Source organism: Vanessa cardui, chromosome 9 (assembly GCF_905220365.1).
Source record: "Vanessa cardui chromosome 9, ilVanCard2.1, whole genome shotgun sequence".
NCBI classification, from domain to species: Eukaryota; Metazoa; Arthropoda; class Insecta; order Lepidoptera; family Nymphalidae; genus Vanessa; species Vanessa cardui.
This window is the reverse complement of record NC_061131.1, coordinates 6,348,381-6,361,123: the sequence shown is the minus strand read 5'-3', so window position 1 is coordinate 6,361,123 and position 12,743 is coordinate 6,348,381. Positions and strand designations below refer to the sequence as shown.

Sequence of the window (12,743 nt, the reverse complement as noted above, 5' to 3'; positions counted from 1 at the left end):
TTTGGCCAAATATAACATGTCAATCAAACATTTGGTGAACCTTATCATATTCAAGCATCATGTGGCAACATGCGTATCCTATTATGGCCTATCCATATTCGTGCAAATGAGGCAAATATAATCGGATAGATTTTATATCTAGATACAGTATTCGTTAAAATAATAAAATTCACCAACTAAACGAACTTTATTATCGGTGTATAACTTGGTGTGCGTGGAAGCCTAGCTTGACATTGGCCAAACGTCATTCTACTTTACTAGTGTGCGTTACTTGTGGCCAACATTTGGCAACTACTTCTTTCGACGTGCTTGCGAGAAGAACAATGAGAGTTTATTTACGCACAATAATCAAAGATTATTACAATAAATGCAAATTCGAAAACACGCTAGGTAAATTTGTTTTGGTTTTGAATTAAAAGAAATGCTATAATTGTTATCAATTAAAATAAAAAAGTATATGATTAGTTAAGGCCTCATAGTTTAATTGTACTTATGAATTATGTGCTTAAATTTTGTTACTAAAGTAATAAGAAGAAATTTGTGCTTTTTGGTTAGGTTTATTTATGATGAAAATGGCTTATTTTATACGAATACATTGTTAAAAATTTAGGTGAATGTTTCATTTTCCCTTATCTCCTCTTTTATGCTGACATGAAACCTCCTTTACCTTCCGTTAGTTGGTCTAAACGACGGCGAATCAACATATTCTAAAAAGAAAACAATATTATAGTATTTTTGTCTATAGAGATCATTCGGTTAAAAAAAATACAAGATTGTAAAAAAAAAATTAAGAAGAAGGTGAAATTAAAAAGGTTTTTATCTCGTTCAACGAAATAAAATGGAAGTGTCATTTAAATTGAATGGCATCGAATATAATGCGTACCTCTCTCAATAATTCGTCTTCTCTTTCAGCGGCGATTTTCAACATGTCCTTTGATTTCTCCAAAAGTGCGTCCTTTTCTATGATGCTTCTTTTGAGATTGGATATTTCGATACGATACGTTTCTATTTGACTTCGAACCTACGATTACAATAAATAAATTACAATCGGCGTTTTAATAAAACAAATATAACCTAATTAATATTGTGCTGTATTTATTATTAGTCATTTCATTAATTTCGTAAGAGCGTCACTCATATTAATGCAAGCCTAATAGGTAATTTAACGACTTTTATTCCAACAGATTTTGTCACCATACGTGGACGTAAAATTATTTAATAGTATATTAATATTATTAAAGAGTTTTTAATTTTTTATTTAAGTCATAATATCTACAACAAAGAATTCTAAGAAATGCCCTAGTTATACTAGACTTGTTATTCTACAAGTGACTTTGATCTGTTTTATAAATTGATTAATTTAACTTTCACTATTGTTAAGACGTCATACCCTATCAGTTCCGCTTCGTCCGCTGCCAGGTCGAGAGTCAACTCGCTTTTGAATACCCGTCGATGAAGACTTTTGGTCCGCTTGCAATTTACTTACAAGCCCTGTAATAAGTAAAACAAAAGCAAGGTAATTTATATTCCTTCGACAACCGGCAGATGTGAAGCATCGAAATTAATGAATATTGAAAAGCATTGTCAATTAAAAATATATAAATAAATTTCATACTACTCATAAATATTATTTTCATATTATATGAGTATAGTAATTGTGAGAAACGAAGTATAATAAAGTACACGTATGCAAGGGATAAGCGATCGTATTCCGTTTGCTGTCAAAACAAACAGTTGGTAGGAGTCGGTCTATTAAATATTACACTTAATAATTTTAAAAATCTTTGTACGTACCTCGTAAAGTAAGCACAGTCTGTTCCAAATCATTGATGCGATGCTGATGAGCGGAAGTAGGAGTAACATCGATAGAGTTCACTCTCAATGTCAATTGCATATTTTCTTCTTTCAACATGTCGCAGTAACTGTCAAATTATTAGTTTTATTTAATATCACTATACAAAAATCAGTTTTCATTTATAAAATTACATTCTATAAAGTTATAATTCTGTGATATATGAATAAGGTAAGCAGTATATAAAATTCTTACTTCCTCCAATATTGTAATTCTTGACTTGGCTGGCTTTCCGTCGTGGTTTTAAACGGAGAACGTATTTCCGCTTCAAGCAGTGCGGATTCGAGTTTCAGCACTTGTCCCTTGAGTGATGTTATTTCTGCCAGAGACTTTTCGTATTCCGAGACTAAAGTTTCATTGCCCTGTAACGATAAAATATTTTATTAATGACGCGTATGTTTATCAAAATTTTAAATTTTATTTGAGTCAAATGTTTCATTTGAAATTTTTTTGTTTTTTTGGGATAAAATTCAGATTTTCATTCAGGTAACATCAGCTCTGAAAATCAGGTAATTTCGATAGCAATTCAGTTTTTCGCTTACAGTAAAGATTGGCTATGTATATGATCCCACATAGAAGAACGTGATTAAAAACATCCGAAAACATCTAAAAAAGTCTAGACAAAACGGAACTGCGTTCTAATAGAGTCATAGAAAATCCATCTGCTCATTGAGCCCTAGTTTAAAAGCTTTTATAAAATGTTTATGTCACTCGAGTTTTAATATTTTAGAAATAATTTTAAACTTAGTTAATCGATTCGCACAGGTGTGGGCATTGTATTGTGTTAGGATATTTTAAGTCGCAAAACAGATACCCTTTCAGCAAGTTCAAGCGCAGCGATCCTCCGTTGCTGTGCCTCGATCCTGCCAAGCATCGCCCGGGTAGACAAGGCTGGAGGACTTGGGCATTGTTCGCTCCTAGACGAGACTTTCTCCGACTCTTCGGCGTCTTGTTTTTCTATTGCTAAATGTTTTTCTTCTACAAGATAGAGTAATAGGTAAATATTTGTAGGTATATTTAATCTAGTTATTTCTACTAAGAGCATGTAACGGCAAAAATATATTACGTCTATCTTCTCCAAGTCTGGCCAGAAGAATACGCTTCTCTTTTTCTAATCTGTTTACAGCTGATTTATTCATATTCAAACTCGTTTCTATTTTCTTAACCTCTTGACATTTTTCTTCGTAACGTGCCTGCCATCGGTCTGATGCCTGTTGCGCTCTACCAAATGTTGCACAATGTATCAAAATTAATTATAAATAAAAATGTAATGTGTATAAAATAAACTACCTGATTAATAATTGCGACAAATTAAACTTTGATACTTTAATAGGAAAATTAAAAGAGCTTTAGAGTACTAAATACCTTTTCCACTTATCCCAGAGCGCGACGTTCGAATTTGCGTCGCGACGCGCGCTTGTGAGTTGAGTCTGCAGCGACGCGATCTTACTTTGTAATGCTGCTGATTCTGCTGATGGGACTTTGTTACCGGTAGTGCTGCTAAAGAAGTATATTCAGGTTATATTGGTACAATTTTATAATTTAATTTTATTCGTTAATATTGTGAATTATTTTTATCTATTTTGAGGCAGCTATTATCTTTAATTTTATTGTAAGAAAGTAAACCTTAAATTACTATAAATATTTATAGCATTTACATGCGGAATACTTGATTTTTTAGATTCTGTGCATCCAATCGGGACCTCCGTTCTCTTGCTGCTAAGATTTTGACCTGCCTTCGTAAAATAGTGTTCTGTTTGGCCATTAATTGCTTCTCTCTTCGCAAACGTTCTATCAATGGCTCTTGCCTGGTAAATCCAATTTTTTACTGTGTTAGTAGGATACCTTTTATTAAATAATCTCATTAAATACGGACATATAATATTATTTGCATACCATATAGCAGTAGAGCTACAAGGCAATTTTGCAAAATCTTCTTGTGCTTCATTTAAGTCAACAGTTGAATCAAACTTTAATTCTAGTCTATCCGATCCCTGTTGTGATACTCCATCGCTAACTTCATCAACCTCTACTATGGCAGAGAGATCGAAGCTAGGATCGTTAATGGTGAGCATAGTTTGCATATTTAGAATTTGCGACTAAAAGTAAAAAATTGTGAAATACAAAAATAGCAGATTGATTAATAATTAAAATAAATTCTTTAGAGGATTGGAATGAAATTGAATAAAACTTGCACCCATCGATTCAAAATGTACCTTAAGGTTGTTTACAACGGAACGGAGCTGTTCAATGTGATTGTCTTTCTCCGTCACTTGCTTTAGGTGTAAAGTTCTTTGTTCAGTTAATCGGGCTCGTAATTCTAAGTGTTCACGTTGCGTCTCCTTTAACTGTGTTAACCAATGTTGATTTTCTGCTTTATAAGATTCTACCTGAAATTCAAATGAAACTAAACAATGTCTTCTTTAGGTTTTTTATTTGACACTCATGATGTAAACTGTAAAATTATTTAAAATTAATTGTATTTAAAACATGTATGTATTTCATTATCAAGCTATAATGTATCAGCATATATAAATATCTAATGTTGAGTCCCGATTTTCTTTTCTACACAATGTATAGAAGTCACTCATTTCGTATTTTATAGATAAATATAACTTACTTCATCGGTATGTCTTTCCTTTAATTGTGTACTAAGTTGTTCCATTTTACTAAGTCTTTCGGATGCCAAATTCTTCCACCGTTCTAATTCACCTTGCTGGTTTTCACTAAAAAATATTTCATTATTTTTCATAACTTGTATTTACCAATTAAAAAAAGAGCACTAAACACTAACAAATCTGTTTTGTATCCATCTAATTCACTCTGCAGGTTAAAACATTTTTCTTCTAATTTGCAAATTTTTAACGTAAATTTATTGCTTGTCTCTTTACCAACGTCATCTGGGGACGTGATTGCTTCAGTTTTTCTCCTGTAATATATACATGATTAATTAAATTACATAAGACTAATTTCTGGTAGGTATAACGTAAGATAAGATCATCGCTATCTACGAAGAGAAACTACAATGATTGATCGTTAGTAAACCAAAATAAGATCTTTATTTTTAAGGGTTTATTCGCAATTTAATGTACTCACTTATCTAATTTTATCTGCAAATCTTTTAGTTTATTTTGTAAGCTTTTCAAAGAATTTGTGTAGTCCTCTCTTTCCTTGCTCAATAACTGTATGTATTCATCTATTATGTCGTTTTTATCATTTTCTATTTTCTTAATTTCTATTAAAAGAGCCTGTTTTTCTTCATTTACTGCTTCATTTATTTTTTTTATTTCCTTGGCTTGATTTGATTGTAGATCAATTATTTCTTGTTTCACCGATTCGTGGATCTGTTCTAATTTTTTAATTGTTTCGTCTTTTTGATTACACAAGTCAGTTACATTTTTAAGCATTGTACTTATTTCACGTTTTTCTTTATTAAGACGCGATATTTCCTGTACTCTCTGCTTAGCTACTGCATTAGTTTCTTCGATGAGGCTCTCTTTTTGTTTTTTCTCAGACAAAAGATTTTCTACCAGTGAATTTAATTCAACATGATCAAGCTCCGTTTGTATTAACTTTTCATCTAATTTCCTTTCTTTCCAAAATGTTTGGGTTTGTTGATTTATTTTAACATTGTTATCTGTTAGGTTTTGAGGATCTATTTTAGGTTTTGTTTCATCCGTGTGACTTTTACTTTCTTTGATGATGTTTACATCAATCTTAGGATGGGATAAGGTTTTTGTACGACTTCCTGTAAGTTAATACAAATACATATATATTATATATTTACCAATTTACTGACAAACTAAACATAAATAATTTTCTAGTATATATACTTCTACTACTCATGTCATCGTCCGATTGAATATCTTCAACTTCTATGCTTATATGCTCTTTTTGCTTTTTATGATATCCATTTTGAGATGAAAGATCATTTAGTTTAAATCCTCGATTAAGCGAAATCAATGTTTTGTCTAGAAGACAACATCGCTTTAATAGTTCTTCGTGTGATTGTTCTAATGTTATAATTTTTCTTTTGTAATGTTCTATTTCAAGTTTTTGGGTTTCTTCCTAAAGTGAAATCATATATTGTTAATTATTTAACATCGAAAAATTAAAACTTATAAAACTTTAAAAAATATTCCTTACTGTAATAATATTTTTGATTTTATGTGGGCAAATGTCCTCGTTATCTGAGCATTTGGCAGCGGACATCTCTAATATTTGATTATAAACACTATGTTTTGTCATTAAAGTAGATTGTAAATCTTCAATTTCATTAAGTTTATGATCAATGTCAACGGATTTACGTTGAATATCTTCTGCTTTATTGATAAAGTTCTCAACAGAAATCAGCGGTAAGCTTCCTTGATATTGTTGTCTTAATATATCAATGACTTCATTCAACTTCCTTGAATTACATACTTTTTGTTGTTTCATGCATATAGTTAAAATACAAATAAATTTGTGAACATACATTTTCATAGTAATTATACTATGGTAATATGTGTATGAATTTGTCGTAGAAAATAACATGATATTTTATATTTAACATTAGTTATATGTATATTAAAATAGATTAGATTTATTTAGAAAAAATAAAAAAACACTGCTCATTTTTCTAAGAAACTTTGTCAGACCTTTTACTTTTGTGAATTACTTTTCCTGGTTTGTCTTACCTTAAATTTGTATCGTATCGAAGGATATAAATATCAAACACCTTTTGTCGGCTCATTAACAATTCTTCGGTTTCAGCCCTAAGTTCTTTTTCTCGATTTAAAGCAAGTTTAAGAGATTCAATTTTGTTTTGATTTTCAGAACTTTGCATTTGTGCTAGTAAAACTTCACCGCTTATTCTGAAAAAAAAAACGCTTAAATATAAATCACAATAATTTAAAAACACAAATATAATATAATGTTAAATATGTAACCTAGCCATTGAAGCTTTAACATCTCCATCAGATTGTAGATCTAGAATTTGATGCCTCAACATATTTATTTCCTTATCGTTGCCTAGTTCTTTATTTTTATATGCTTGTAGCTGCAAAGGAAAATAAAAATAATTTAGACACCAATTCTTCTTTAACGCTAATTAAAAAGAATAATATAATTCTAAAAAGCCGGTACCTCCAACAGTACATTATCTAGCTTATTTCCAGCTTGCTGATATTGTTCTTTTAGTATTTTGTTCTGTTCATTTAATGTTTCCATTTGTTCCTTAATATAATTTACGTATTCACGGGGTTCAGAATGTAAAGTTTTATCTCTGAAAAATATATATTAATGACATGAAGTTTTCAAGTTTATTTTAGACATATTTTTAAATGTAATAATTACATTATTTCTGATTGTGAATTTTGTAAATCCAATATTGTCTTCTCTAACTTTTCTATCTCATTATTTTTGTTTTGTAATTCATTAGTAACTTGTTCTAGCTGTTTTTGAAGAACGGAATCATCTATATTTGCTATAATTTCTTCTATGCTTTTATTTTCTTCGTTTTCTGAAATTATAAGAATAATTTTATGTTCCATTTTTATTAAATAATTTTAATCTTATTGATTTCATTTTAAGCCTTACTCGTATTTTGTACAGATTTGGTAAGATTTGCTAATATGTCATATTTGTCTTTTTCTAAGCGTTTAACTAAATCTTCAGATATAATGTATTTATTTATATTTGTTTCCCTATCATTTCTATATTTTAGAATAAGCTCATTTAACATATTATTTTGGTTTAAAAATAATTCTAATGGTACGGAATTGCGTAACTTGTCACTTAAATTTATAATAGATTGTATTAAATTTTGAATTTTTCTCTCATATTCATAAGCCTCATTCAATTTTTCTTTTTTACTTTCTAAGTATTCATTTTTTATATTTTCATTTAGTGTTCTTATATGTTTATACGACTCTTCTAAAAAAATGTACTTTCTGTCTACGAAGTTTGAATTTGCCACGCTTATTAACCCAGGAGAATGTATTCTACTATTTTCGTCGTTTTCATCTATTTGGGATTTTAAATTTTCTATTTCTGCTTTATAATTTTCTTCTTGGAGGCTCCATTTATTACGATCATCAGCTGTACTTATCGTCAAGGCTGTAAGCTTATCAAAAAGTGCTGCAAATTTGGTATGGAAATATTGAATAACTTCTTTGAATTGATTTTCAAACCACACGTTTCCCTTAGAAACTATATTTCGAATATCATTTTCGTTCTTAAAATCGATGTTGTCGTAATTAGTGTGTATCATCCAAGATCCAAATTCTCCAATACTGATATCCGTTGTACTCGAAATATTGTCTTCGGTGTCTTCCTTTAAATTGTTTTTCATTTCTTCTAACGTTTTTTCTAACTTCAATGACTTTTGTTCCTCTGTATTCAATTTTGCCATTACGTTAAAAGTTTCCTTCCTACAAGAATATTTTTTTTATATCTGCTGTTATGTACATACATTATCAAAAATCGACTATCACAAAGTTGTTATAAAATAATGTAATATAAGCTGAGAAATTTAAATAAATTATATTTGTTTCTGGTACATCGATTAACCATTCCCATGTAGATAATTATTTATAATATATAATTATTGTAAAAAAATAATCTCAAATATATCATTAAAAATAATAATTTTATTTACCTTGATTCATGTAGTGCAGACATTAAGGCATCTTTGCTGCCTAGTGCCGCTTTTAATTCCATTACCGTTTTCATATGTGGTGAAAACCAGCCCGCTGTTTTACGCGCAATCAATGAATTTAAAACGGCTTCTAAACTTGGACTTTCTATCGCTAAGACACCAGAGCTTGTGTTGCCTTAAATAAAAATAAAATATATTAAGAATTCGAGTTCAAATGACTTTTAAATAAATTGGAAAATTGACCTTACTGTTATCTTTTAACAAATTTAGAATTTCAGTTAGCCCGTTTCTAAGTCCTTCATTTTCTTCAATAATGGCTTGCATATCTGATGCTTTTAAACCATTTTCACCTATCGAAATATTTCCTGAACATCCACTGTAAATTAAATTAATTAAAAATAATAATAACATTCAAAATAAAAAAGTGGTTATTGATTTATGAGCGACGCACTTTTCTGTTCCATCGTTATCAGTACCATCAATATTTTTATTTATTTTTTTATCATCTTCAGCCATATTCATCATTGCTTTTAAATTCGAAATTATTGTATCCTTTTCGTGGTTATCTATTTCAAGGGAAATAAGCTTATTTTCGTATTTTTTTACTCTTATTCCGAGTTCTGTATTGTTTGTTTTCATTTCATTAATTTCTTTTAAAATACCACGACAGTCGATCTTCTCATTTAATGGTATTTGCAGTTTTTCCCTAAAAATGGTTTAGGTTTATTAAATTATAACAATATTAATTTATGTTACATTAAAACATATTTATTCGTACCTCATTGTTTCATTTTCTAGTTGAAGATCACTTATAAGCTGATTTAAATTATTTACTTCATGCACAAGATTTTTTATACCCTCATCTCTTATTTTTAAATCTCTCTTTTTTTTCTTAATTCCTTCTATCAAAGTATTTATACCGTCGTCTGATTTTAACAATTGTAATTGTTTTGCAGTTTCAGTAAGCTAAACAAATAAAAAATGTTTATAAAATGCCTAAAAAAATTCTCTAGTTATATGTTTTTAATCTTACCTCTCTTTCTCTTAAAGCTATCATATCCTCCGAACATTTAAGAGCGTCATTTAAATTTTTTACTTTTTTCTTAAGTTTAATAATCATATTCTTCTCTTTTCCATCATCGCTTTCATTTTTTTGATCAGTGATAGAATTATCGGCTATATCATCAATTAATGATTTTAAATGTTTATTTTCATTTGACAATTCTTTTATTATGTCTGCTGACTTTATCATTTCATCTGAAGCGTCTGTCAGCTTTTCTTGTAATTCTTTTATTCTTAATTCTTCATGAGAAGATTTCTGTTTGATATAATTTATTTTGTTGTAATGAATAGTATACAGATCAATTGAAAATTAAATTTTAAGGGTGACTTACGTTTGGAGAATTTATTTTATTATATGTTAATTTAAGGTCTTCTTTCAACTGTGAATTTTCATCAGACAAACGTACGATTTCTTCGGTTTTCGATTTTAATAAATTCTGTAAGTAATACTTTATTTCAAACTTTATATAACTTATTTACTAATTTGATAAATATATATTTTAAACAAGTGTGTAGTAAGTTTTATATTTTAAACGAGTTGTGTAATGGTAAAACATTTACATAAAGATTTGGGTTTTAACTTCTGAGACTGACTAACTCTAAATTGTTCTTAATCAATATGAAAAAGGGCTACACAAAAATACAGTTTATATAGCTAACCTTTAACTGTTGTAATTTATTTTTAGCATCCACCTCTACTTTTTCATATTTTAAATAATTGTCGTTTACGTCTTTTTTTAAGTTTTCTACTTCAATATATAAATTAGCCTTTTCTTGTTCACTTATACCGAGATGTTCTGGAATATACATGTAATCTTATTAGTTTCTACGTTAAATTACATGTTCGATAGTAGTAAATGACATCTCACTTAATATCCAAAAGCTTGTATCCCTTTTTTCTTTTTCTATATTATAATTTTGATTTGAATTTACCTTTAAGACTTGTTACATTGTTACTTAGAGTAAATAGTTGTTGGGTTAGATTTTCGATAACATGTGTTGCTTCTCTTAATTTTTCTTTGAAAACTGGTAATTTATCTTTTAGTGAAACATTTTCTTCTTCCAAAATCTAAAATTTATAATTTAATAAAATAATATAAATCTTTTTTTAAACATTAGCATTAAGGTAATTTCGTACTTTAACGTCGGCGAGTAATTTCCTGATGTGTCTATTTCTTTTAGATATTTCATTTTCTAACTGCGCGATCTCGTTTATTTCTGATAACGTATTTCGACTCGAATCACTATCTTGCTGGATAGGAGATTTTTCATTATATTTAATTTTCCTCCCTTCCAATTCAGCAATCTCTGCATAAAGCTGTTCAAGGACCGCCTTGTTTGCCTTTATGACTTCCTCTTGATGCGCAATTGTTTCAAACATGCTCACGGAACTCATGGCAGGAGAATCTTAAGAAATAACACATTGTAAATGGGCTACTTATCGTATGATGATGCGTTCATGCATTAGTAGTGACTAGTAGTTTATTATTAATAGTAATTAGTTTATATTAAATGAATTATAATGAAGTTACGTATTTACTATAAATTTAAAAATAAATATTCTAAAATCTAAATAATAAAATTGTTCGACGCTTACCTGTATTGGTATATCTATCTTTAGATTTAACTTTTTTTTTCGATTTTCCCAATAAATTATTAACCTGTAAACATATTTTGAAGAATCAATAATACGTGAAATAATGTATATCAGCAGAGAGAATTTCTTTAAGAATTGTATTCATGAGGAGTATGGCTAGTTGATGCATTATTAAATGTGTTATGTACTATTGTCATAACTTACTTGTTCGGTTTTATATTTTAAAATATCTTGAGAGAGACGAAATAAAGTTTTTAAGTCACTAAAGTTTAGTTCAATATCATCAGCTTCCATCCAGGACAAACTTTCGCAGAGTCTTTCTTTTTCTGCTTGTTTCAGTTCTTTTTGGGAATATCTTATTATTTCTTTCCAATCTATTTCCATTATTAATGCTTCACACTCAACGAAGACAATAGGATCACTACGACTCACGACTTAGATTCCAGACTTGCCGCAATTAAAGTGCGTAGCTCTAAACGCTGCAATGACTCACTAAGTGTGATTATTGGATGTTTGTAACAAACTCGGTTGCTAAGCAACGCTGTCATATCTATAGTTGCTAATGACATCAAACATCGGTAAATATTCTGGAAAAAAGAGGTCAACTATGTAATCTTAAAATTTTTTATGCCTTTAAAGTATTTGAATAAATTTATATTATTTTATTAATCTGGTAATTAAGTACGTTTTAATGCGTTATTGTGTATCTGAGTCTTGTTTTAATTTTGTATTGTAACAGATTTGTGGTATAACGTTTATATTAAAATTTGATAGACGCGATCCTGTCTACACAATGTATTTAAATTAATTTAAAACCTCAACATAGTATAGTATAAGCTAAAGTTATTTTTGTTAATTAATTGTTGAAAGATAACTCTTGATATTGATTAATAACGTTCTTCTTTATTCAAACTAAGCAAAGCAAGCAAGAATATATAAAGAGATACAGTAATGAAAATCAAAGTTATCGCAATGTTCCCGGTTCCAGCGTATTCTGCCGAGAGCGAGTTTAAATTCCCGCCAAAGTTTCCTCTTTTTAAAATGTTGCCTACTTCAAAAACCGTAGCGACATCAATAGATATAAGACTTTTTACAGTTATTTAGTAACTATAACTATATATTATGGTCAGTTTCGACTGCGAAACTATAAAGAATAAAAAATGATATCCTCATATATCTATATTATCCACCAGTATTGCGGTATTTATAGCACAAGATCGCTTTAAAATATTAGAATTCACTTTAAATATAATCGTGAGTAAAATACGTATACTGTTTAATGTATGCCATTTACCGTACAAGTTGGAAATGTAAATTTTTATTAATCGTATGAGATAATACAATTAGCGTAGAAACCTTCACGCTAGACTTAACAACGACTGTACAAAGTTTAAATTTTATCATTAATTATGGATGATAAGGATATATATGACACAAACAAAAAAACAACAATTTAGATTTTTATATTATTATATATATTTAAATATTATAATATGTATTATTATTCAAAATTTCAATAATTTGTAAAGAAGGAGGCTTAGGGTATATCCCTGCATTTTAAAGAACGATTGTGGCCTACGACACTCACATACCAG

At 29.1% G+C, this 12,743-nt stretch overlaps 1 protein-coding gene across 1 annotated transcript; it reads right to left on the bottom strand.

Annotated features, from left to right (window-relative positions):
* Window positions 1–483: 483 nt before the first annotated feature.
* Window positions 484–11,680, bottom strand: LOC124532448 (centrosomal protein of 290 kDa). The gene is made up of 30 exons (XM_047107352.1): window positions 11,337–11,680; window positions 10,690–10,958; window positions 10,485–10,620; window positions 10,212–10,348; window positions 9,523–9,807; window positions 9,268–9,455; window positions 8,941–9,195; window positions 8,738–8,865; window positions 8,490–8,664; window positions 7,430–8,262; window positions 7,187–7,352; window positions 6,977–7,115; window positions 6,781–6,890; window positions 6,529–6,705; window positions 5,999–6,260; window positions 5,686–5,920; window positions 4,949–5,600; window positions 4,647–4,781; window positions 4,473–4,578; window positions 4,069–4,242; window positions 3,749–3,951; window positions 3,511–3,660; window positions 3,218–3,352; window positions 2,919–3,073; window positions 2,667–2,830; window positions 2,048–2,214; window positions 1,795–1,922; window positions 1,391–1,491; window positions 884–1,021; window positions 484–707 (listed from the first exon to the last, which is right to left on the bottom strand). The coding sequence occupies exons 1-30, from the start codon at window positions 11,530–11,532 to the stop codon at window positions 642–644; spliced, it is 6,165 nt and encodes a 2,054-aa protein (XP_046963308.1). The 5' UTR covers window positions 11,533–11,680; the 3' UTR covers window positions 484–641.
* Between the last annotated feature and the right edge of the window lie 1,063 nt (window positions 11,681–12,743).